The sequence below is a fragment of the Hippocampus comes genome, unplaced genomic scaffold, assembly GCF_001891065.2.
Source record: "Hippocampus comes isolate QL1 unplaced genomic scaffold, H_comes_QL1_v1.1 scaffold367, whole genome shotgun sequence".
In the NCBI taxonomy this organism is placed as follows: Eukaryota; Metazoa; Chordata; class Actinopteri; order Syngnathiformes; family Syngnathidae; genus Hippocampus; species Hippocampus comes.
Window position 1 is genome coordinate 969007 of NW_017805741.1, and position 25072 is coordinate 994078.

Here is a 25072-nt window from a genome sequence, read left to right on the forward strand (position 1 = left end):
CATCCAAATATTTACTTTGGCGCAGCCGTTTCCTGTTTTGACGACTTGTTTTTATTGACCGCACTGAACTTAGACGTTTACATGAGCATGTCAGAGCCTTGATTTAGCCTCAGCCGAGTTCTCATGAGAACATGCCCAATGCTTGCTCTTTTTGTACCATTACCATGTGCCACGGTCGCATCGCGCTCGAAGAAGCTCGCTCGCAAGGTTTGCTTTGGTGTAGCTGTATTAAAACACGTGCTTTTGAGAAGATGTTTTTTTTTTTTCTCAATGTGTGTATCAAACAGTGTTCCGAGTATCGGGATGTATCAACTAGAACGCTTGTGATTCCGGTGTCAAACTGACATATACGCTGGGCACGTTGGGATTTCAACCGCACGCACGTTTCTTTTTGGAGGTACTCAACAGCAATTCAATCAACGTCAAAATATCCAAGATTTATGCGCATTCCCGTATTTCTCATCAATGCCTTCAAATCCAGGCAATTTAGAGGTCATGTGATTATCGTAGTGGAACGTATTTGCTCGACTTTGTAAAATACACGGGGATAAACGGCAGAAACGAGAAAAGACACCGCCTGGTCTTTGCATGTTACATATTTGTACCGTCTTTGTATTTGATTGATTTTGAATAAATATTTCAACAGAATAAGGCCTCTGGTACTCGTGTGTGTGTGTGCGCGCGCGCGCAGAGGCTGCAGTCGATCGGATTATTAGATTAATACGAAGCCTTAAACGTCATCTGTGACACAACAGGATTATGACAAAGGACTCATTCAATGGGAGTGAGGCAAAGAAATATCGATTTTTCTTTGCATTGATGCAATAAGTTAGCATCAGCACTGCAGCGATGGCATAAACATTGTGCTCGTTGAGGATGTTAGCACGGGCTACTAATTAGTGCTTTCATTCACGCGGAGATGAGGTTGAACTGGTCACACGTCGTTCAAATCTGCACACAGCACAGAACAGATGGATGGCAGTCAATGAACAGCATTCAAATATGGATTTGTGCGCAACAGCTTTTTCGATCGAATTTGAAAGCGTTGGTCAAATTCGGAGGTGTCGAATCCAAATCCCGTCAAAGTTTGGCTTTGGCCACACGTGACGATACTCAACGGCTACGGGGGAGCTCCGAGCTCCGTTCACCGGACGGTTGATTCGAAGTGCCAAACTTTTGGCGGGGTTTTTACCTTCTGGTAACATACTGAAAAAAAAAACACGCAGAGAGTATGGGTTAAAATGGATTTGCTTTAGAAATCAATGCGCAGAACGTGGGCAATGTCACTTGTCATTAAATGGAAATATCATGTCCCCCAGAGGGTTGAGAGAGAAAATCACTCTAATCTGCTTAGCAGTGTATGGATAAAATGCAAGGGAATATCGGGCTTATGTAACAAATCCTCTAAGTGATTGTGCAAAAAAAAAAAAAAAAAACCCCAACACTTGTGTGGCTTTCTCATTTTAATCCATGAACGATACACGCTGAACATTGTTCAGAGGAAAAAAAATTCTAATCCAGTGCTAAACATTCTGTATCAAAATGAAAAAAAAAATGGAATGACAATCATTCTGACACATTAGTAAATACAAACCCTTCTTACAATAAGGAATAAAGGCCGAGTTGTGGATTTCAACGTGTCTGAGCGGCAGTCTGCCACAAAATGGGCTGGGCTCCAATTCCACCCATGCTCCTCTAGGAACATGGATGGCTTTTGCGTCGCATTGCCTACTTCTTTGATGTTTGATCTCATCACTCCCGGATGGTCAACTTGCTCCTGTGTCAACGAGACCCTGGGGGGGGGGGGGGGGGGGGTCGACTCCAGTTTGTGAAAGCCAGGTTATATTTCAGGACTCCTCATTTTCCTTGCCGATCACAGGTCTCGAGGTCTCTGCTATGCGCGGAAACCCCCGTGAGACAAATTCCAGGCGACACCCCGCCCAATTTCGCAAAGATCCGGTTGGAAAACTGCCACCTGATGGAGCTACCTCCAGGATCCTTCTCCAAAGTTGGTGCCTTGGAGTTCCTGTGGCTCGATTTCAATGACATGGCCTTGATGCACACCAAAAGGCTCCAGGGGCTTTTGGCCGATCTGACCGAGTTGCGGCTGCAGGGCAACAAGCTGCTTTCTAAATGTAATCGATTCATGTCCACAAAGGTTACGCTGGATAACAAAATGTGGTTTGGGTTGAAAAGATGAACCGTGAGGTCCCAAAACACATCTGTATGAACGTCAACAACACACGCACACGGTGTAGAATTTCCCCTTTTTGCTTTCATATGCAAGACTTGGGATTCCTTCCACAAGGGGGTTCGGTGACGTCATCCGGCGGCAAATGAGCCGCCAGCGTCCTTCGGAGAGCCCTCAAAGAGGCATCCGGATTCACGACTCCGCTCTCAAAGTGCATCTGCAGGAAGTGGAGGCCAATGTCGGTCGGGTTCTAACAGAAATACTCGTTGGGTGGCGCCTCAGTCCTTGTTATGGCCTCGGAATCGACGCTGGATCTCGCCGAAAGCAGCCTGTTGGACTCGTCGGGGTTTAAGCGCGTAAGGTACTCGCCTTCGACGCCTTTGGTTTTGGCCCCGGGGCCCAGAGTCTCAAAGGTGACATAGGAGTCCTGCATTTCCTTGGAGGGCCGGCCGAGGAGCTTTTGGCAGCGCTTCTTAATGGCGCCGCAGCACACGATCAGAGTGAGGGGCACGGCGATGACGCAGGCGACCGTGATGACCACCACGTTGATGAGTTTCTGGGTGCCGCTGGCGCTGGCCGCCTCGTCGGTCGAGAAGATGACGCACTGCTCCTTTTTCGGGATCAGGCCCTTGACGCAAACGCAAGCGATGTACTTTGTTTTTGGCACCAGGCCGTCGATGGTGATCCGATTTTTGCCCGCTCCCACGTTGATCCGCCGCATGTCGCGCTCGCCAAAGACGGCGTAGAGAACGCTGAACTCCGTGACGTTTGTGGCCGTCGGGGCTCGCCAGTTCAACGACACCGTGTGGTCGGTGTCGCCGATCACCTTCACCGAACGCACGATCCTTTTCTCGGGGGCCTGCTGCAAGGACGAGGCGTTGCCCGCCACGTTGCCCGAAGCGACCCGCTCCGGCTTTCGAAGGGCCGATCCCCGGCCTCGTCCTCGGGAGCCGGAGGAGTGGCTGTAGCTCTCCACCTCGTACTTCCCGGTGACGCCTTTGCCATTGAGGGCTTCGATGAGGGGCTTGCCCGCCGCCGAGGCGGTCGGCGGAGGGACGTATCTGGCGACCAGCTTTTCTTGATACGCGGCCCTCCCGACGCTTGCGGGCTTCTTCCCTCTGGGCCTCTTGGCGACCACGCCGCCGGCCTCTTCGGAGCGAAAGCCGTCCGTGATCACCAAGGAGATGATGGCGTCCGCGCTGCCCACAAAGTTGGTGGCCTTGCACACGTACTTTCCCGAATCCCTGTAGGAGACTGCGGGCACGCTCAAAATGGACCAAATGATGCCTTCCTTTGAGATCTCCTGCTGAACTGAAAATAGAGGAAAAGGTTGGTCGGGTTAAGCAGATTGGCACAAAGAGAAGACCTTTAATCCCGCCGACACTCGCGCGGAAATAGATGCCGTTCTAATCTTAGCGTCTCTGTATTTGGTTCAGGAGAACTCACTGGTGCCGTTGATTTTCTTGCCGTCGGCGCGGTTCCAAGACAGCTCGGGGATGGGAACGCCGACGGTGCCGCAACGAAGCAGGACGTTGTTGCCCAGCGAGCTGCGGACGCGCGCTACGGCCGTGTGCACGCGGGGGCCCTGGCACCTCTGGACCTCCGCTTCCGTGAAGAAAACCCCGGACAGACTCTCCGGGTCCGCGCACCGCAGCCTGGGGTCGATCAGAGCGACTGATGACCTCGGCGATTTCTGGAACTGGACCAAATCGTAAAGGCGGCAGTCGCATAACCAGGGGTTGTCGTGGAGACCTGAAAACCAGAGACCATGTCGCATGTGAGCTTACTTTAATCACACACACACACACACACAACTACTAAAATGAGATGAATCCACCCTTGGGGTGGTGAAAGACAAATATGGCGACAGAGAACTGAATGAAGAAACAAGAAACTCACCAAGAATAAATTTGGAGGAATCCGCATCCTGAGGCGCTTTCACGCTTAGCCAAAGCGAGAGGACGTTCGCGGGGACGGTGGTGAGAGTGTTGCTGGATAAATCCAGATAGGTGATGTTTTGGACGTACGCGAGGGCCTCGGCGGGCACGCTGGAGATCTTGTTGTTGTGCAGGTCGAGCAGCCTCAGATTGGGCATGGAGCTCAGAGACTCCCACGGGAACCAGGTGAGGGCGTTCCCGTCCAGTCTCAGCTCGTTCAGGTTTGCGAGACCCCGGAAGCTCTCTGCGCTGAGAGAGCTCAGGGCATTGAAAGACATCCACAGAAACTCCATGCTGCCCAGGTAGCCGAAGTTGCCGCTCGCGATCCTCGTGACGGCCGTCTTCTCGATGCGTATCTTGGAGGTGTCCGGGGGGAAATTTGTCGGGATGACGCTGATCTTGGGATCGTTGCACAGGACGCTTCTGCGGGACGAAAGAGTGCAACTGTTGGAATCCTGATGACAACGTAGCCAAAGATTACAAATATGTTTCCATTCAGCTCAAGTGAGTGCAATTTGCTCGCGCTGGAACAACCTTCCGCACATTTTGTGGAGGGAGAGAACCGTATCGCATGTGTTAACCTTGCAAAAAAAAAAAATCAATAAAAACGCAATTAGCAATGAGCTCCACAGCATGAATGTGCCGTCTTTCTATAAAATGCATCACGGTTTCCAACCTGTCATCATGTAAGAGCTTAAAAATAGCTTTTATTTGAAATCAACGGTTCTGCCAAAATAGCGGCCGGCCTATTGTCCCGGAACAAGAAAAGCAGATTAAAGAGCAACTGCAAGTTAATCCTCCACTACTGAATTGATGAAAGTACCGATGGGCTTGCCGTTTCTTTTTTGTGTACACACACACGATACCAACAAGTGAATGGGGAAATAGAGCAAAGTAGCAAGACTCATCTTTACCTGGCTTTGGAACCGTCGCTCAGTTTGTGGAAGAAGCAGCTGCACTGCGCAGGGCACGAAGTGGTCATGAGGGGGAAAACCACGAAAGCCACGCAGAAAGCGCAAGACAAATGTCGACTCATTTTGCTTCCGGCGAGGCTCCGAAATGCTTGGCGCTACTTCGCCGCGGAACGCGAGTCCGAAAAGGAGTTGCGGCGGTTTAAGCGGACGCGGGATGCGTGGCGGCCCATCGGCTCCATTCTGCTCCGCCTGCTGTCAATCCTCGGCTCAAAAGGATGCGCTGGGATTAAAGGAGCGGGGGGGTGGAGGAGGAGGAGTTTACTTTGTGGTTATTTCCATTCACACGATTCCACCGGGGCGATCCTGGATGCTGATAGGCTGCACACTTGTCAGTCTCGTTTTCTTCCCGACGTCGACATTTCACCCAGACGCGCAAACGAGGCCGGCTGGAGAACCTTCAACGGGTGCCGCAGGACATCACAAAATTCTAATCATTTGAATTGAGATTTGATCATTGCCGACAGAGGTCGGAGGAAACCTTTTGTCGAAAGCAACCGCTGACTGATATTCGCACGACTTTGTATGTGGGAAAGTTTCGACAAAGGCGTGCTGCGTCTTTTTGGTGCGATAAATCTCATCAAGACGGAGTCAAGAATTGACACAATCTTCATGTTTCACTGACCTACTTTGAATACGTCACAGGCGCGTTTCTTTCCCAGGTGCACTTTTGATTGACGCAAAGAGGAAAAATCCTTTCATCCAGTCATCTGTGTCTTTTTTAATCAATCCTTTTTTTCCCTTGGATTGAACTGTTCTCCCTGCAAATACAAGAGGAGCGTTTTGAGAGCATTTGCACTGAATCGCAGTGGTGAACGAGCATGTTTAGAATCTACAACGATGAAAACATCAACCGCATTTGATAGTGTTCTTAAGGAGCAGCTGTTACAATTGTCTCCTATTTTTATGTCGATATTAATTGAGAATTTCAGGTTAGCGGTCACCAGCATGTGATGCTGCTATAGCCTCCCGCCCCCAACACACAAGTCATCTGCCGGGAAATGGAATTAATTCATTTGTTGATGAGTTGGTGCTAATCTGTAAACACATTCATGCAATCAGACTCTCGCCACACAATCTGAAAATAGGCTCCCGAGAGAGCAAAGGGTCCACCTTCCCATCACACCCATCCATTTTCGGGTCCTCATTAGGGCCACGGGGGAGTTGGATCCTTTCCCAGCTGACTTTGTGAAAGAAGCGGGATACATCCTGTCACGGATGTCACCCAGTATTGACAAACACTCATACCGATGGGTAATTTTGACTCTTTAGCTCACCTTCCATGCATGTTTTTTTGTTGTTTTTTTTAAAGACTGGGGAAGAAGCCTGGAGAAAAGCAGCACCAACTCCATGGTTGGGGGCGCACCGGGGTTTGGCGGTGTTATGGCAGCATTTTTTTATTGACGTCTTATAAATATATCGCTCCATGGGTAAAATATTCAGAATAAATGGAGCGATGGTATCGTCGAGCCTGACTGACAAGGGACCAGTTCGTGGATGTACCCCCCCCAAAATCAGCAAGGAAAGGCACAAGCCCACCCTGAAGAAGGGAGAGGATAGGAGATGGATGGAAGAACTGAAAGATGGAACTTCAATCACTTTGCAGAGACGATACAAATTGGCATACATTCACTTTTAGCGTTTGATATTAATGACAAGATGACACCGTCGATTGTAGAACTTCATGAAAGTCATGAGAGATGAAGACCCCCACATTTCCGGCTAACTAAGAGCAAAGCGTTCTTGTTCGGACATTCTTGGGGGGATTGCAGCAGCACCGAGGAACAAATCTTAAGCTCATTGTTCTCTTTTTACACCCTCCCCTTCATGTGACAAGAGAGCAACACAAAGCTTCACTTTTGAGGGGGGGGAGGACAGAACCAGAAAGGTTGTATTGACTTCGCCTCGGCGAAGTTTGGGGGAAAAAAAAAAAAAAAAAGGTTTTCGAGGGGAAAAGTCCACAGGTTGTTGTGGTCTTCGGTCAACAACATGGCGGGGTACACCTTACCTGAGGGCTTCACCGACGTGGACATGTTCTTGTTCGGCTCGGCGCTCTTTGTCGGCGGTAAGTCGAAACGAGGAACTCGGTTGGTCCCGTCGGTCGGTCTCACCCGCGGTCCGTCGACAGGCGTCCTCGGGTTCCTCCTCAACGCCGTCACCGTCGTCTCCTTCCTGCGCGTCCGGGAGCTGAGGACCCCCAGCAACTCCCTGGTCTTCAACTTGGCCCTGGCCGACCTGAGCCTCAACGTCAACGGACTCACGGCAGCCTACGCCAGCTACATCCGGTCCGGCAATCTCCAACACCCACGGGGGCACCTGATCGAACCGTTTGGTCTTAATTTGTATCAGTGATATTTCTTAACTAGACTAGTTCGGCGGACAAGCCTCTACTACAACAACAACAACAAATCTAGTTAGCTAGTACCACCTTCGAGGTTGACATTTTTTTTCGGGATTCCCACGGAATGGGAGGCAAACTTGACCTTTAACCTCGGGATTGGGAGAATCGGGAAGCAGCCGCGAGCGGGACTATCCCGTGCGCGAATCAACCGAGACATTGGGACTTTTTTTTTTCTTTCGGCCACTGTCATATTTTGCATAACTCTGCGCTTTAAAATGGAGAAAGAAACAAACTCATTCAATCAAAATGTTTTGAACTCAAAAATAAAGTCCAAATCTTCTGCTTTTTGTAAACTAAAAGACACACAGCAGTGGATGTACTGCATTTGTTCAACTTGGATGTACCCGTAAATCTTTCCAGCGCTTTGACAGCCTGCAGCAAAGCGCTTTCCAAAACTTTGAACATGAAATAACAATGATACAGTAGGACACATTTTTTAAATGTTACTCCATATAATTTGAAGGTGCTTTCCAATCATGTCCATGAAGACATTTCCGACAACAACCTGGACTATGATTAAATACCACTGAAACCAGAACAGGGTCATTTTAGGCATTCTTACATTACGTTGAAAGCAAGTTGTGTGAAAGATCCCGATGCCAGAAAAACAAAACAAAACAATGTGATCAATCATTTCAGTGGATAAAATGAAGTGTTCCACTACTACTTGAAGTCTGCACTCAGGAATATCAATCTAAAATTCTGTAAGAAGATTAGCGGAGAAAATATATCAATAAAGTTATGTCCGTTTCCTTACTCCCCCTGACCTTTCTGATATGTTTGAATGCGTGCGTCTTTGTCCGCCCTCCCCGCTTGTAGACATTGGCCTTTTGGCCAGAACGGATGCGCCTATCACGGCTTCCAGGGCATGATCGCCGTCCTGGCGTCCATCAGCTTCATGGCGGCCATCGCTTGGGACCGATATCACCAGTACTGCACCAGTGAGTTTAAACTCCAAAAATGAACGCATCAACATGAAGACAGTCGGACGAGATTCAACACGAGAACTGATCTGAAAGAATCGAAAGTGGACATTTTTGATGCAGCTCTTGTATTGATCTAATATGTGTTTTTTTTTTTAATCAAGTTTTGTTCTTTAGGTAACCAATATACTAGTAACGGCAATCTCACTCATGCAATGGCATGAGGAAAAAAAAATGCAAATGATATTCAGACATGCTTTTGTAGTTACCTTGGTAAAGACGGCCATTTTTGTCCCACTTTGTCACCACGCAGGACAAAAGCTCTTCTGGAGCACGTCCATCGTGATGAGCACCATCATCTGGGTCCTGTCCATCTTCTGGGCTGCCGTCCCGCTCATGGGCTGGGGCGTGTACGACTTTGAGCCCATGAGGACCTGCTGCACGCTGGACTACACCAGGGGTGACAGGTAGGAGAGAAGCACTTGGCAAAATGGAACAGCGAGAGAGCATGAGGAAGAGGCGATGATCTTCTCTCGTTAGGGACTTTGTCACCTTCATGCTCACCCTGGTGCTGCTCTACTTGACCTTCCCGGCGCTCACCATGCTGTCGTGCTACAGCGCCATCAACAAATACTTCAAGAAGGTCCATCACCACCGGGTAAGCACGCCTCGAAACCCATTGAAAGCCACAGTACACACTTTGAAATGCGGTTGCGCGACGGACCGTCAATTGCAATTTGGACTTGTTGCTTTTCAGTTCAACACCAGTTTGCCTTTGAGGGTGATGCTCATGTGCTGGGGTCCTTACGTGCTCATGTGCATCTACGCCTGCTTCCAAAACGTCAAGGTTATATCCCCTAAGCTGCGAATGGTGAGCCAATTGAATCCTCAAAGCTGACGGCTGGACATTCCCGGCTGCCCTGATAAAACGCACGCGGGTTGCGCTTTCTTCCTCTCGAGGTGCTTCCGGTGGTGGCCAAGACCAACCCCATCTTCAACGCGCTGCTCTACTCCTTTGGCAACGAGTTCTACCGCGGAGGCGTGTGGTACTTCCTCACCGGGCAGAAGATAGCCGAGCCGGATCCCAAGAAGGCCAAGTCCAAATAGGCGGAAAAGTTAACCTTTTTTTTGGGGGGGGGGGCCGGGGTTTAATTGCACAATTTAAATGGTAATGTTAATCCATAAATAAATACTGTACATGAAATCGTGTGATTCATTGTAAGTTCAACGACTGCTACCAACAACCGAACGGTCCCTGTTTGGTTTTCTTGCTTTTTGTTTTGCTTTCACAAGTGAGAGGTCCCTGAATGCGCCTGGCTGATCAGCTTACCGAAGCAGGTCCAGAAACAAGCCACCAGTCAGTCGGTCGTCATGTGAGACAGAAAGCAACGGAGCCAGTGGAGAGGATGCCGCTTTCGGAACATTTTGGTCTGAAATGAGAACAAAATCACTCCGATTTTCGAATCTAATTCGATTGTGTGCCTCTGTGATTCCCAACCCGTGGGACGTAACGTGAGGTGCCGCGCCAGATCAAAAGTCTGCTGATCCATCTGTGCCGGCGTGCATGCAAAATGGCGCGGCTGTCTCGTGTACCTAATTAAGTGGCCTTCCTTCAAATCCCGATCAAAAGCAGCCTTTGAGAGTGATTGTGCAAAGCAAAACGTTTCAATTAGGAATGCTCCAAAAAGCCCGCAAAACAGCTTTCAAATGTTACATTCGCGCTAAAATAATCCTCGTAGGGAGTTGGCCCGGCGCGCGAAGAGATTAGCGTGTGGCATTCTTGGAACACTTTCACAAAGCGAGCGGCTGAACTCGTGATCCAATTCGGTCCCGAGCCCGGGTTAGAAGCAGCGCTAAGAACGCAACAAGGAATCAAAGGAGGACACCTTGTCACGGACAGATATAGCCAGGCTGCAAACACGTACCTGTCGAGTACGCGGACGTATGCGTAAGCTGGCGGACGGATGACGTTACAACGCAAGACTGCGCAACTAATCGCAAAACCAGAGACGGTACTGTAATTACGTCTCACCGAAGTCTCCGAGCTTCATGCTACCAGATAATGTGACAGAAATGAGCATCGATGTTGCAGTAATCGTAAAGCTTCAAACAATTACTCAATTACCCAACGCAAAGAATACACACCAAAAGAGAATTAAATGTGGATTCATACACCCAAAATCTTCAACCAAACATGCACCGTCAACACATGAAATGAACGTCAGCGAGCGAAATGCTAACGTATAATGTGAAATGCCATAGTCGGGCTAAGAGAAATTGGCAAACCGAGGATGACACGCTAAGTAGAAAGATTCCAAGAAATGCCACGACAGAGTGCACTGCTGATTCGAAAGGCCCTGGGCAGATTCGATGGACTTGGCAATACAGAGGCCCAAATGTTATCGGACAAAAAAAACAAAATGAAGAGAATCGACTGTTGTGAATACTCTGAAGACAATTTCATGGCACAAATACGACAATTGCAATTTGAAATGTAAGTCGACGCTTCCGATACTGTTTAGGCCGCGACTGCAACAGCTATGAAACCTTCAGCAACCTGCTTGTTTCCCAGATCGTCATGTTTGATCCTAAGAGGGCAAAAGGCGAGGACGACGCACCAGGGAACAAAAAGGTGTCAAAGGTCAAATGACGTCAGCGTCTGCGGGTTGGATCGGTTGACCAGAGAGAAGATTACGCAACGCTGCTGCTCCCGGAGTCACCGTGGGGACTTTTCTTGAAAGCCTTTGCAAAATGGCTGAGGGGAAAAAGGGATTCGACGTTGGTCATGCGTCAGCGGGTCGCGGCGGGAGCGCGGCCCCTGGAATATTGGTTCAAACCTTCCCCCGCAGATCCTTTTAATGTCACATCGGCTGATGGAACGGGTGCTGGGCCTCTTGTCATTCAATTCTGTTCTGCCTGGTCCCTTGGACCCTCCCAAAGCTCCCGTTGCCTTGCATGAACTCATCCGTTGAACAGATTCCACCACTCTGTACGTATACTGTAGTATGTTTTGTACAATACGCTCCATCAAATATGCTGCTGTGCATTCATGTTAATTATTGCTTGGGAAAGAAAGTTCTTCTCAAATTAAAAATCCATCAATAGAAACATTTGGAACATCGCCTTGGCTTGCTTGCAAAAATCATGGAACGTTTGGAGTACAGTGCCGTGTATTTCCACGTCAGGTCTTTGCTGCCCTCTACTGGCTTTAAACAGTTTTTTTTTTCAAACTCAACACAGTCATAATGAACGACGACGATGGGCATCTGCCATTTTGTGCCACAAGGTGGTACCAGTGTCACGTTCGGCAAACGTAACTTGCCTGGAAAGGTCGGGCCCGCATTCTCTTTTGGGTGGGGGACGAGATCTTCGTAGCATTTCAGTTGGAGTCAAACGGATCCTCAACCCGCTCCTTCTTGAAAATGTCACATTTTACATTCAGCTCGCCATACTTTACAGCGATATAAAAAGGCCGATTGCTCGCTCGGATTTTCACGGCGGCACACGATCTTCCGATTTCGGTTTTTGCCCTCACATTATTAAGTACAGTACAGGATGATTCGCAATGGAAAAAAATATATATCACATTTTTACTTTCGCACAATTCAAAGTCGACTTTTTGGTTTGACTTATGGAGTGGAATCTAAACTTTTTGGAGACACGAGTAGGCCTACCCGTACTGAAGACGGATGGGTTCATCAGAGGGTGATGAATCACTGGAGAGAAAAAAAAAATGTTGGGTGAACTCAAAATTCAAAGGCAACAAACACACTTGGAGAACATTTCAAGTAGGGCGAAGTTTTGCCGTTGGGGAAATTGGGTTACATTGTTGTCATCAACGTCAAGAATTACTATCCCCCCCCATCCCAAAATACTTAACTTGTGATCTTTACAGCGTACTCAATATTTTCCCTTTCCCGGGGCGATATGGGACGATGTCCCCGCATCGCGTCTCTCATTGGCTGAAGTGAGCGCTGCCAGGATCGGAAATTAGCATAAAGGGGGCAAAGTGGTGACCGGGTCCACTGGGCGCGGGTTTCCGAGGCTGATGTCACATTGGTGTGAGGAAGAGGAGGAGCGGGGGAAGGGTGAGGAGGGGGACAAAAAAAAGGCACCAAAAATAGCGGGTTAACGCGCACCAATGGCCACGGAGGCAGCAGCGACGCCGTCAGAGCCGAGCGCTCAAGTGCCACAGGTGAGGATGGAAGACTCGACGCGTCCTCGGCGGCGCCAGCAAGCTGCAGCCAAGTCGGCCGCGTGAACGGGGGAAACCGGCACCGAGAAGCATGGAGGGAGCCGAGGGGTGTGCGTAAATTTCCTCCCCTTTGACGCACAGGCGAGGGGGGCTCGGCGTACGTAGCGCGCCGATGAGAGACTCGCGCACAGTTTGAGACCAAGAGTCGAAGAAAGCGGCACGTCGCGATGAACGCCGAGGGCGGATCGTCCGGGCTGGCCAGGTCGGCCGCGGTCAAGCTGTCCGAGATGGGCGCGCGCACCAAGCAGCTGGGCACGGCCATGCGGGACCCGCAGCAGCAGCGGCGCGTCATCCTGGTGATCGTGTGCGTGGCGCTGCTGCTGGACAACATGCTTTACATGGTGATCGTGCCCATCATCCCGGACTACCTGGCCGACCTGGAGAACGAGCAGGCGGAGCGCGCCGGCGGCGCGCCGCAGCCCAACGGCAGCGCGTACGGCTACGGCAGCGGCAGCGGCAACGGCACGGGCGGCGGCGCTCGGGGCAGGTCCGGGAACCTGGACGTGCAAATCGGGGTCCTGTTCGCGTCCAAAGCCATCCTGCAGCTGCTGGTCAACCCCCTGAGCGGCACCTTCATCGACCGGGTGGGCTACGACATCCCGCTGCTCATCGGGCTGACGGTCATGTTCCTCTCCACGTGCATCTTCGCCTTCGGCGAGAACTACGCCACGCTGTTCGCCGCCAGGAGCTTGCAGGGCCTGGGCTCGGCGTTCGCGGACACGTCGGGCCTGGCCATGATCGCCGACAAGTACACGGAGGAGGCCGAGCGCAGCCGGGCGCTGGGCATCGCGCTGGCCTTCATCTCCTTCGGCAGCCTGGTGGCGCCTCCCTTCGGCGGGGTCCTGTACGAGTTCGCCGGCAAGCGGGTGCCCTTCCTGGTGCTCGCCTTCGTGTGCCTGGCGGACGGCTTCCTCTTCCTCACCGTCCTGCGGCCCTTCTCCAACAGGACTCGAGAGAACATGCCGGCGGGCACGCCCATCTACCGGCTCATGGTCGACCCGTACATCGCGGTGGTGGCCGGCGCGCTGACGGTGTGCAACATCCCGCTGGCCTTCCTGGAGCCCACCATCGCCAACTGGATGGAGAGCACCATGCACTCGACGCAGTGGCAGATGGGCCTGACGTGGCTGCCCGCCTTCTTCCCGCACGTCCTGGGCGTCTACGTCACCGTGCGGCTGGCGGCGCGTCACCCCAACCTGCAGTGGTTCTACGGCGCGCTGGGCATGGTCATCATCGGCGCCAGCTCGTGCACGGTGCCGGCCTGCAAGAGCTTCGGCGAGCTCGTGGCCCCGCTGTGCGGCATCTGCTTCGGCATCGCGCTGGTGGACACGGCGCTGCTGCCCACGCTCGCCTTCCTGGTGGACGTGCGCCACGTCTCCGTCTACGGCAGCGTGTACGCCATCGCGGACATCTCCTACTCGGTGGCGTACGCCATGGGCCCCGTGGTGGCGGGCCAGATCGTGCACAACCTGGGCTTTGTCCAGCTCAACCTGGGCATGGGCCTGGTCAACGTGCTGTACGCGCCCGCGCTGCTCCTGCTGCGCAACGTCTGCCAGATGAGGCCGTCCTACTCGGAGAGGGACACCCTGCTGGAGGAGGCTCCGCAGGGGCTGTACGACGCCATCCGCCTGGAGGAGAGGCGGGCCGGCAAGAGCAAGAACCAGAAGCGCAAGAAGAAAAGGGGCGGCGGCGACGAGGGGGGCCGCGGCCCGGCGGCCAACTGCCTGCCGGTGGACGAGAACGGCTTCGACGCCTCCAAAGCGCAGCGCTCGCAGTCCGACGAGTCGTCGGGCGCCGAGTTCACTTGAGGCGGGATGAGCTTAGCCGCACCCCCCCCCCCGGCTTCCCCGTGTCTCAGTCAAAGTCATGTGCAATATATGTAATTTCATTCGGTTTGATTCTGTGGGGGGGGGACTATTGCTAATTGTGGGACCAAATATAAACAGCACACGTCCACGAGCACAAAAAAAAAAAGCCGATCTATTTTTATGTGTTTTTGTTTTTACTCGAAAGGGTCCGATTTTCGTACATTGTTGGTGAGATTTCATTTTTCATTTCATTTCTTCCTTGTCGTTGGGAAATTCAATGTATCAGCACAACTGGATTTGCACAAATGTGGATAAAACGAGATGCACAAGGTACAAAAAAAAAAAAAATACACGAGCACAAAAAAACAAAAGCTCAAGTGGCTGTGAGTATGTGTGTGTGTGTGTGTGTGTCAGTCTGGAGCATTTTGTCAAGACGAGTCAGATCTCCTGAAGACAAGTACATCTGTGTGTTCATTTATTGACTGTGGGTTTAATAAATCTGTTTGGATGTGTGAGACCAGCTGTGGCGTCTTTTCTTATCGATTCATAGTTGGGTAATTTTTGGATCCAATCGGTTTAGTAGCCTTATCTCAACGAAAGATGCACATGGGAAAACTTTGCGTATACATTGCTTGGTCGCTAACCCATTTTTAATGAGAGGTGGAGGCGTGCAGAAGATAACATTTGTGCAATGTAACTTCCGATGTCATTTTGTTTCCTTTTTTTTTTTAATGAACACATATCGCATGGCACAAGCAAAAGGGTGCGGCGATCGTACCTCGTATTAAATGAGAATTTAACCGTCGGATGCTGAGGAGGGGGATGAGTTTGGGATGGTGGGGGCTAAGATAATCTGCCTCACAAATAGATTTCGATGGGAGGAGTTTCATGCCTCCGGTACGGAGGGTGGAGAGAGGGTATAGGTGGAGTCCTGCGGCACACCTTCCTTCGGCGTCTTTTTCCACGTGGAGCCTCACAGGGCCGGCGTGCACAAGGACGCGGAGAAGCCCGGGTCCACCCGCCCCACTTTTGCCCCTCTCCTCCTCATCTCCCTCCACTTCCAAGCCGGGGACTTGTCTTGATATGGGATACGGTGGCATGGATGCGAGGGTCTCGCTGATCTCACTCCCCTGAACAGGTATGGTCACTTTTAATTATGTTCGGAGAAATGATTGCATCCCCCCCCCCCATTTCAGTTTTATAAAGTACCATTTTTAAGTTGTCCCCCCCCGACCCCCCTCAACGACATTTCTTTGGATGACTATCGAATTTGCATGATGGGCCCGATTAAACACTCTTGTGGGCCATCTATGACCCCCGATCCGAAGGTTTTCTGGCAACGCTCTAAAGGAAAGAAAGTGGATGGCGCATGCAAACGATTTCCTTTTCAAGTGCATTTATTTGTCGTGAGAAACTAGAAGGAAGCTGCCATTTTGCCATTATGTCATCAACATGCATCTCATTGTTGCCAAAAAAAAAAAAAAAAAAAATCCAAGAAAAGTCAAATCAGAGCGAGAGGGAGAGATGATGACTGCATGCAAAATGCCCGAATGAAGATGAACCAAAGGTGCATGTTGTCACCATCTTTCGACATGTTACTCTCTTTTTGCCTTTGCACGCCGCGCGCAGCCGACGGCCTCAACGTTTGCCCCGACCGCTCCTGACGGTCGAAGATGTCTCGTTTGGAGAGCGACGCGGCCACAGCGGGCCCGCAGGTATGCTTCAATTGGACAATTGGATTCCTTTTTCCATTTTAAGTTTCACGTGTCGCATGCCGCAGAAACGTCAGCGCTCGGGAGAGCACCTGCAACCTATCCCACGAATAATAAGTACACCTGCACAGTCTCATGCAGTCATTCCCGACAAGCATGTGTAGAGAGCTCATTGGGAACGGCTCACTTTCACTTTAATTGGCCCCAAAATGATTTGTTTGCAATGTACAGTCACTTCGTTCTGCTGTCGAAGCCTGCAACGGATAACGACAAGCAGGGCAATTGAAAATGTGCTTTTATTTTTCCCCATATAAAATAAGTTCAATTTAATTCTCTCTCTTTCTCTCTCTCGAAAACATCTTTCTCGCGCAAAATAAACTATTGCTAAGAAACAAAATCATACCTTGAAAACATTCCAACTAAGCCTTATTATCTTTGGAAAGGCAGACTTCTTGTTTTGGAGGGTGCAGGTGTACCTAATGATTTGACCAGTGGTCGTCTCGCGCACTCTCATGCTGGTTTCTCATGCTGGTTGCTTGGTTAATAAGTGGGGGCGGGGGGGGAGAAAGCACCAATTTAACTTGAGGATTTCAACGCAAGGGTCAGCCTTAACAGCTGGTCGCCCACGGCAACCGCATGCAAATGATCAAACATCAGACAGAAAAGATCATTCATTTGCATTTAGCTGTTTTTTTTTTTTTTTAAAAGACCATATTCGTATTCCCTATAGGGTGTCGGAATTTATCGCCTAATCGGCCTTGAGGCATTAAGAATGAATTATTAACTGTCTAATAATGAAGGCGTAAACCGCGCCTCTCTTCCTCATCCGTCTCAGTAATGAAGACTCGCTACAAGAAGGGTCTGAGAGGGTGATGACATTGCGCAGCTGTTCGACTGTCATCAAAGCGGCGGCGCTTTCCCGTACTATTTTGATCAGGGCTTGCCCAAGGTTCCCGTGCCCCCCCTGAAGCAAACGCTGGACACCTACCTCAAGTGCGTCCGGCATCTGGTAAAGGACGAGCAGTTCCGCAAGACCGAGGCCATCGTGGAGAAGTTCGGAGCGCCCGGCGGCCTTGGCCAAGTTCTGCAGAAGAAGCTCCTGGAGAGGAGGGACAAGACGGAAAATTGGGTATGCAATGAGGGATGGGACAAAATGGAGAAATCACAATGGAGAGCTTTGATGGGTTTTGCCCGTTTTTCTTTTTTTTTTGGTTTAACGATACAGTCACATCATGACGGCCACTTACTCGGGGTGTACTTAAAAAAGATGAAATCTTCAACATCAATCATGTTCGCTCTATTTAGATCTGAGGATTTTTGTCCAATCAGATTTCAGCCTCGATGTGTTCAGAACCCGTCACATTGGCTCTCGACAGATTTCAAATGTGTCCTCCCAAGATGGCTCTCCACTAACGTCGGTATTTTCCCATCCCCTGATTGGATGGTCGCAAGGAGCCAACGTCAAGTGGCCAAACGCATTTTGTAGCATTCGACACACGGATTCCTATCATAATTATGATGAGAATGACGGATTGCATTAAAAATGCTCAGTTTTTTTTTTTTTTTTTGTCTATTGGGGGGAGTGAGACTTTTGGATGAATATTGATTGTGAACTGCTTCAGAAGATGCACGTGGCCTAGTTGTGACCTTGGGAAAACGTGGACCTTATCATACCTTTTGGGGTCCACCGGCCACCGGTGTTATGTTGAAATGAGCGGTTTTTGTACCCTTTGATGCTTGACTTTTCGGTCCTGAAAACACAAGAAACATTTCATCTGAAAAATGAACCACTGACAGAGATGGACTCTCACCGTAACGGTTTTATTTTGTATTTCGGCATCCGCTGAAGAGTTACGTTCACCTTTGCGTTCGTCCGTAGCAGCCGGCCTCCGTTTTGAAGCTCTCCATTTCGTAGATGAGCCAGGGGCTAATTTTGCATCCATGAGTTGAACACGCTCTCCCTAATTGTGGCCCAAAATGAGAGATACATGTAATGAGACTGAAAAAGGACAAGTAAGTACAATTTATTTGCTGTTGCTGCCTCGATATCTCTTAAGAGACTCCGGGTGACAGGTCGCAACTCAGCCAGCTCAAAGATATCCATCATGGCGCCTACTCTGGCCGGGCAGCAGCACCCACGCTCTTTTCACATCCAGCAGAAATGCCCCGTAATGGGCTTTTTACTCCACTGCACTTTAACTTCCACTCTGAACGTAATCCCTCAAGTCCCCCCCATCATCTTTTCCATTTTTTTTTTTAAATCCCGCAGGTGTATGACTACTGGCTGGAGGACATGTACCTGAGCAACAGGTTGGCCCTGCCGGTCAACTCCAGTCCCGCCATGGTGTTTCCTAAGCAGACGTTTAAAGATCAGAAGGATGCTTTGAGGTAGGCGACGCAGCTTTGTTTCCACTTTTTGCCCCCATAAAGCCACTTTCAAAACATCCAAAAAGACAATACTCTTGGCAATCCGTCGCCATCGTTACACACACAAAAAACAAGCAAGTTAGAGCTCGAAACCTGCGACCTGGCACAGTATACAAAACGGTGTTCTTTGTCATCGGCTTAGGGGGCAAATTCGGCGAGAGCACTCGGGCGCCGTTTGAGGGATAAGGTCCATTTGACACTTCGGAGTAGAGGAGGACATTGTGCACACGGGCGACAACAAACTGTGGAGAACGAGGTCCCAAATCATGTGCGGCAGCAAGAGCCGAGTGTGGATTTCAAAGCCCGAGCAATGGAAAACCCCATTCGGTCGACAAAAGGCTCGCCCATGGACAGAGCGACATTCACTTTCGACAGCTTTGATGCACTAAGTGAATATTTCCAGAGCACCGCGAGCGGCCGGTACCATCCACCGCCGCAGACGCTCATTTAATTGGGAGTGACGCAGCTAAGCTCCCCATCGAGCCCGCCGGTCAGGCCTCATTGAGGGGTGTGGTGCTCAGCGGACGCCCCCCTTCACACCGATCTGTCTTCGGAACGCAATCACAGCGAAGACGAATGGCTTGCGGGATGGTGGCTGACAAGGCCGCGTGTTTCCCCCGGTTGCCTGTGTCGCCCACTCGCATCAACGCAGATGAGCACGCGCGCGCTCTCTCTGCGTAGCCCGCTAATTTGCACTAACGTGATTACCGGCGGCCCTTAAAGAGGCGGCAGTGCACCTCGCTGGCATCATGACTGCTGGCCAGAACCCTAAACGCTCTCATTCGGACTCATTTCAGATATGCTGCACGCCTCGTCGGAGGCGTGTTGGAGTACAAGGCCCTCATTGATACGTGAGTCACCCAAAACGCTGCGAGGAAACGATCGAGACGGCCTCAAGACGAGCGCTCGCTACTCTCTCTCTCTCCCTCTCTCAGGCGGGCGCTCCCTGTAGAGTTCGCCCGAGGCCAGCTGGCCGGGACCCCTCTGTGCATGAAGCAGTACTGCCGCCTGTTTACCTCGTACCGCTACCCGGGCCTTAAGACGGACGCGCTGGCGGTCCGCGCGAACGCGGCCTCCGCGGCATCGGAGCACATCATCGTGGCGTGCAAGAACCAGGTCAGGGCGCCAACATTCACGGCTCCAGTTCGCGCGAGACAAACGGCGCGACCCTGGGATGCATCGACGCGCACGCACACGTAAAACCCCGACGTCGGAACGCCCGAACACAACGGAGAGACGGGAGGAGGCTCTTGTACACAACAGATCAACCGACCCCCCCGGGGAGGTTGAATGATTGAGAATAATCTTTCAAAAGGAACACAATGTTGGTGCGTCATGGCTGGCTACAGAGCTAATTAATTGATTACACCCTCAACGTTGTTCCTCGTGTTAAATGGGCGCCATTAAGCGAATTTCGATTCCCGCTTGTGAGTGGGGGAAGTGAGCCTTTCTCGACAAATTGTAGCGAGTCAGCCGGTTTTCCCTCGTAAAGTTGGGGGGCCCTGACGCTTTGAGATGAGAGCAAATTTCTCCTCAGAATCAGTTTTGGGCTTTTGGAGCGACAAATGGAGTGAGATGGCTAACAACGGCTTGATTTCTGTCGTCCATGTTTCCGGTGGCAGTTTTTCGCACTGGATGTCGTCACTGACAGCAAGCCGCTGAGCGAGGCGGAGATCTTATCCCAACTGGAGAAAACCGCGTCAATGGCGGGGAACGCCCAAGAGAGGTTTCCGCCTTTCGGTCTCTTGACATCGGATGGCCGAACGGAATGGGCACGAGCCCGGGACATTCTGGCAAAAGGTGCACATCGCCCCCCCCGCTCGTGAAGCGCCATTGAGACACGCGATAACCGACACGTTTCTCTTCCAGATCAAACCAACATGGACTCTCTGGCCCTGATAGAAAGCTGCCTGTGCGTGTTATGTCTGGATGAGGCCAGTGGGACCAAGGCCACGGACACCGAGCGGGCCCTGCTGATGCTGCACGGCGGCGGGTGGGAAAAGAACGGCGCCAACCGCTGGTATGACAAGTCAATGCAGGTCAGGCCAACGACACCCGCGCCGTCCGCCGACGTCATTTACAAGCTGGGCTCAAGGCTGTCCCCCGCATCGTAGTTTGTCGTAGGAATGGACGGAATATGCGGAGTGGTGTGCGAGCATTCCGCCTTTGAGGGGGTCGTTCTGGTGCAATGTTCAGAGCACCTGATTAAACACATGTAAGCGGCCGCAGTGAAATATCGCTACTGCGCCAAATCTGGAGAAGAAATCGAGGTTTCGCTCTCGTCAACAGAGCCGGGACCGCCACAGAGGCTGTGAAGCCAGCCAGTGGCCGAAAGCTTCCGGCCCCAAGAAGACTCCTATGGAAATGTAACGCCCAAATCCAGGGACTCTTTGTGGGATCCAGAGAGCGAATGCAGAGGTAACGTCTCGGTGAAGCTTCTGCATCCACAGGTTTGGCACAGCGCGTCTTGTGGTTTTCCTCCAGGCTGGTGAAGAACCTGGACATGGACGTTTTCACCTTCAAAGGTTACGGAAAAGAATTTATCAAGAAGCAAAAAATGAGTCCGGACGCATTTGTACAAGTGGCCCTCCAGCTTGCATTTTTCAAGTAAGGAATTCCCAGCGGGATTATCCGCCGCCGTGACGCCGACATTGCGATGGCTGCGCGCATCTTGTGCTCAGGTGCAGCGGAAAGCTGGTTTCCACCTACGAGAGCGCCTCCATCAGGCGTTTCCGGGACGGCCGGGTGGATAACATTCGCTCGGCAACTGTTGAAGCTTTGGCTTTTGTCAAGTCCATGACGGACGAGAGGAGCCCTCACACGGTGAGCCCCTTTTTTTTCCTCCCAGATGTTTGCTCATCAAGCCCTCTCTTCACAGCCAACCAAAGCGATGAGAAGATACCCGTGACTGGTCTTTGTTTTCCCGATTTCCTCGCAGGAAACTGAAAAAATGAAACGACTGAGGGATGCACTAAGTGCCCAGACCAATTACACAATTGCAGTAAGTGAGACAACGCTTCGGCTAACCATGACCAGTTGCAAAACTGTCACGAAATCACAGGCTGCGTTCGGAATCTCGGCACGGAGTTCCGAACGCTGCCTTCATGGAGTGACGCCAGGAAAAAGAGAAATCTCGGGTTCCAGATTGCTACCGAAGACTATGCCTTGATTTGAAACGTCACAATCTGTTGTTAAGGCGATTACAGGAATGGCAATCGACAATCATCTCCTGGGACTGCTGAAGAGCGCCAAGGAACTCAACATGGAGCGTCCAGAGATCTTTTGCGACGAAACGTACCTGGCTAGTAACCGATTCATCCTGTCCACCAGTCAGGTAGAGTTATCTCTTTGCGTCCAAGAAATGAGGTGGAATATCAAGGGTCGAGCGTACGTCAACGCAAGCGCTTCACTTACCCGTCTGGTCTCCTGTGGTCGGTCTTCAGGTCCCAACCGCGGTGGAAATGTTCTGTTGTTACGGTCCGGTGGTGCACAACGGCTACGGCGCCTGCTACAACCCACAGCCGGACCACATCGTCTTCTGCGTGTCCAGTTTCTGGGAGAGCACGCAAACCAGCTCGGCTGTTTTTGTCAAAGCCCTGAACGAGGGCCTGCTGGAAATCAGGGACCTGTGCGATGCTTCCGCAACCGCCGCTGCCACCAAGATGGCGGCCGGCGGCCAGGGAGGGTAGCAAGCCTCGCGGATGGGGGACGTGGTTATGTCACTCCTGTGATGTCTAAAAAAACAAACAAAAAAAAAAAACAAACACATTTTAGCCATGTCAGGATGGATCTTTGTTTTCTGTGCAATCGAGCTCATTTCACCCCAAAATGCAAAGCACGAACATCACCACAGAATGACAGTATGTTTTTTTTTGACTGCTCGACTTGGCAGATGAAGCAGTCGGCAGCCTTTAGGAAACGCAAGCCATGCTCTCCTCGATCAGTGACTGACTTGACTTACTCTGGTGGATTGTCCAGCCACAGTCTTAGCATAGTCGTGTTGTATGTACAGTAGCGGTGGCCATTGCTGCTGTTTCAGGCGCCGCGCGCGCGCCCCGCCACTCACACTTTGTGACGTGAATAGCCGAAAGCCATCGGTTTCGCGAGCGCCATTCCCTTGGTTTACTTTGTTCCGTTTTAAACGTGACGGACTTCGCTTGCCGGCGTCAACGCGATGCTGCCGATACTAAGGTTGCCAAAGACGCCGTGTGCAGATGAAGCCGCACACGCTTTCCCCCCAAATGTAGCCGATAGAATATCAATGAGTGTCAGCGTGGACTCTTGAGCGGCGTGTCCTCCACTCGAGCAATAATACTTGAAAGCAAGACCTATGGGGTGCGCCGAAGGAGGCAAACCACTGTGTCCGTGTGTACAGGGAATCACTTTTTATTTTTTTGGGTCGAGCTAACTATTATAACGTTGGCTCCATGTGCAATAACCAATGTGCAATGAGAGGACAGTACATGCGCGAGCGATTTTGAGTGAGAGGAAGCGATCACGCGCACTCTTTTCATCGGAGTTGTTTGAGTAATATGGGCACAGGTCGTTCTGATCGTTTTAAATGATCTGAGTCAATGGTAAAATTGTTCGATGTAGTCGTGTTGTCATCCCGTCGACGTCATACACTCATATACATAAAATGGACTTCGATTTTGTGCATACAATAGTATATAAATAACAATCATCTACAATCAATGGAAATCTGAGAAAACTAAAAGGCATGCTGATTCCAATAGAGGAGCTAAAGTTTGTCATGTGCAACAAAATATATTCTTGTAAGAGTATGCAGGAAAAAAAAAAATGGCGCCTTAAGTGATGCAAAATGTACTTTACAATATCTTCCAGCTGCACCGCGTAAACATATAGGGAGTTTTACATGTGCTGCTTTATTCGAAGCGACGAAAACTAAAGAATGTACTGTTTGTGTTGCTGTGTAGTGCATCGAGAAAATAACAATCGAAAAGTTTGATGTTGCAACGTATAGGAACAGAGCACTAGATCGAGTCAGTGACCAATGTGCAGTGACAGGTCAGGAGTCATTCCTTCAATGTTATCTCAGAAAATGTGACAGAACACGTGAATATTTTAGCCAGACAATAAATATACAATTATCTGTGAGCAAGGTGCATTGTGTCTTGTCGCCAACTTTTGCAGCCTTGTCGCCCGCGTGCACTCTTCTACAACTGGAATTCCCCCATTGTGGACAAATAAAGAATAATGATATGGTCAACTACACGGGACGACTCCATTCTACCTTCCAATGAGCAGAGCCGACACCAAACGCTGCAAGGTTAGGGTTTCACAACACTGCTAAAAGAAGGCAAAACAAAAATTCGACCGCAAAGATAAATCCCCGGGATGATCACGATGCAAATCCAACGGGAAGAGTATGCACCGCGTTGTCCGCTCGCAGCCCGGACGCTCGGGAGAAACTCAATTTTAATTGCCGAACGGCTCGACTCCCAAAAAGTCCGCAACCTTCAGGTTCCGTCATCCCAACGGATTAATTCAACGACTCGGCGTGTTAATTGTTGTCATCATCACAGCGCACGCCGCGGTTTCATCACTCAAGCCAGAAAACAAACACCAAAAGCGGGTTGGTTGAAAGTGGATTTGCATCAAAGTACCCAATTCATCAGTGCGCCGCTGCCACCCACCGATCTGATTTGCATGCTCAGATGAGAGAGCGAGCACAACGCACAGTCCAACGCTTCGAAGACGCCGTTGCATTTCGCAGAGGACAAATGACTCCATCGTACACTTGGCGAGCATTCAAGCGCCTATTTCCCAGCGCTTGCTTGGGAAGGGGCCGTGACAGCGCCCTCGGCTTCCGTGGGGGGGGTGCAAAAGAAAGACTTCATGTCTGTTCATGCAGAAAACCTCCCACAGAAAAGAAGGCATCAAAAAAAGATCCTCGGCTTGAATGACTTCCGCGGTCGACGTTTGCTTCGGGTGGACTTCCTCTTTTAGTCGCCAACAAATTGTTGATTGAGCCTTGGGCGTCTCGTCCGGTCCGAGCGTCATTATGTTGAAGGGACCTGAGGGGTAAACATTGGCCGGCCGTGCACCTTTTGAGTTTATTGACAAGAGCGTCGGCCCAGCTCCTCAAAAGCCAACGCTGCCAACGGTGACAACGGGGCAGTGGCGCTTGACGTCCGGATCAATGGCGGATGCCCACCTGGAGACCCTGGACGCCAAGCGGTGCAGCTGGAGCCTTGAACGCTGACCACTATTGACTGAAAAGGCCCCCTCGAGACCTGTTTGCGTCCAGGAAAAAAGGACTGCGCTTCAACCTCCTAAAGAGGTTGCAGAAAAGGAATACGCGGCCAAAATGAATGGCGGCCTTGCATGAGACGCAAACCCCAACATGGTCACTGAAATACCTTGAAATGGACAGAACTGGAATTTGCCAAATATGCATCTCAACAAGCCGCAAAGGATGGGGGG

General features: G+C 50.7%; 4 protein-coding genes across 6 annotated transcripts; 3 read left to right on the forward strand and 1 right to left on the reverse strand.

The window, feature by feature from the left end:
* Positions 1–2098: 2098 nt before the first annotated feature.
* lrit1b (leucine-rich repeat, immunoglobulin-like and transmembrane domains 1b) lies at positions 2099–7219 on the reverse strand. Of its 3 annotated transcripts, none has more exons than XM_019883499.1 (5): positions 7108–7219; positions 5729–5860; positions 4091–4551; positions 3638–3943; positions 2100–3502 (listed from the first exon to the last, which is right to left on the reverse strand). In XM_019883499.1, the coding sequence occupies exons 3-5, from the start codon at positions 4419–4421 to the stop codon at positions 2442–2444; spliced, it is 1698 nt and encodes a 565-aa protein (XP_019739058.1). In that variant the 5' UTR covers positions 4422–4551; positions 5729–5860; positions 7108–7219; the 3' UTR covers positions 2100–2441. The 3 variants fall into 3 exon arrangements, with proteins under 3 accessions (XP_019739056.1, XP_019739058.1, XP_019739057.1); XM_019883498.1 differs by having other exon boundaries at positions 5725–5860; XM_019883497.1 differs by lacking the exons at positions 5729–5860; positions 7108–7219 and adding an exon at positions 5043–5718 and having other exon boundaries at positions 2099–3502.
* Positions 6786–9574, forward strand: rgrb (retinal G protein coupled receptor b). Its single transcript, XM_019883566.1, has 7 exons — positions 6786–7164; positions 7228–7384; positions 8320–8441; positions 8737–8890; positions 8964–9081; positions 9181–9294; positions 9384–9574. The coding sequence occupies exons 1-7, from the start codon at positions 7089–7091 to the stop codon at positions 9528–9530; spliced, it is 888 nt and encodes a 295-aa protein (XP_019739125.1). The 5' UTR covers positions 6786–7088; the 3' UTR covers positions 9531–9574.
* Positions 9575–12746: 3172 nt separating this feature from the next.
* On the forward strand, positions 12747–14527 carry slc18a3b (solute carrier family 18 member 3b). Its single transcript, XM_019883515.1, has one exon. It carries the CDS (start codon positions 12846–12848, stop codon positions 14484–14486), a length of 1641 nt encoding a protein of 546 aa, XP_019739074.1. The 5' UTR covers positions 12747–12845; the 3' UTR covers positions 14487–14527.
* A 674-nt stretch (positions 14528–15201) lies between these two features.
* chatb (choline O-acetyltransferase b) lies at positions 15202–22532 on the forward strand. Its single transcript, XM_019883503.1, has 15 exons — positions 15202–15624; positions 16116–16201; positions 17136–17327; positions 18468–18586; positions 19423–19476; positions 19561–19741; positions 20248–20425; positions 20495–20664; positions 20740–20840; positions 20915–21043; positions 21110–21232; positions 21307–21448; positions 21564–21626; positions 21822–21959; positions 22069–22532. Exons 2-15 carry the CDS (start codon positions 16160–16162, stop codon positions 22312–22314), a joined length of 1878 nt encoding a protein of 625 aa, XP_019739062.1. The 5' UTR covers positions 15202–15624; positions 16116–16159; the 3' UTR covers positions 22315–22532.
* The last annotated feature ends 2540 nt before the right edge of the window (positions 22533–25072 follow it).

Excerpts from the sequence above, each read along its gene's own strand:
- lrit1b (XM_019883497.1), bottom strand. The coding sequence starts at position 5,164 with ATGAGTCGACATTTGTCTTGCGCTTTCTGCGTGGCTTTCGTGGTTTTC. Across the intron at positions 4,552-5,042 it reads AGCGACGGTTCCAAAGCCAG|AAGCGTCCTGTGCAACGATC; the intron begins GTAAAGATGAGT and ends TTCGTCCCGCAG. Across the intron at positions 3,503-3,637 it reads CAAGAAAATCAACGGCACCA|TTCAGCAGGAGATCTCAAAG; the intron begins GTGAGTTCTCCT and ends CTCTATTTTCAG.
- rgrb (XM_019883566.1), top strand. The coding sequence starts at position 7,089 with ATGGCGGGGTACACCTTACCTGAGGGCTTCACCGACGTGGACATGTTC. Across the intron at positions 7,165-7,227 it reads CTCGGCGCTCTTTGTCGGCG|GCGTCCTCGGGTTCCTCCTC; the intron begins GTAAGTCGAAAC and ends GTCCGTCGACAG. Across the intron at positions 8,442-8,736 it reads ATATCACCAGTACTGCACCA|GACAAAAGCTCTTCTGGAGC; the intron begins GTGAGTTTAAAC and ends GTCACCACGCAG.
- slc18a3b (XM_019883515.1), top strand. The coding sequence starts at position 12,846 with ATGAACGCCGAGGGCGGATCGTCCGGGCTGGCCAGGTCGGCCGCGGTC.
- chatb (XM_019883503.1), top strand. The coding sequence starts at position 16,160 with ATGTCTCGTTTGGAGAGCGACGCGGCCACAGCGGGCCCGCAG. Across the intron at positions 17,328-18,467 it reads GGGACAAGACGGAAAATTGG|GTGTATGACTACTGGCTGGA; the intron begins GTATGCAATGAG and ends TAAATCCCGCAG. Across the intron at positions 19,477-19,560 it reads TACAAGGCCCTCATTGATAC|GCGGGCGCTCCCTGTAGAGT; the intron begins GTGAGTCACCCA and ends TCCCTCTCTCAG.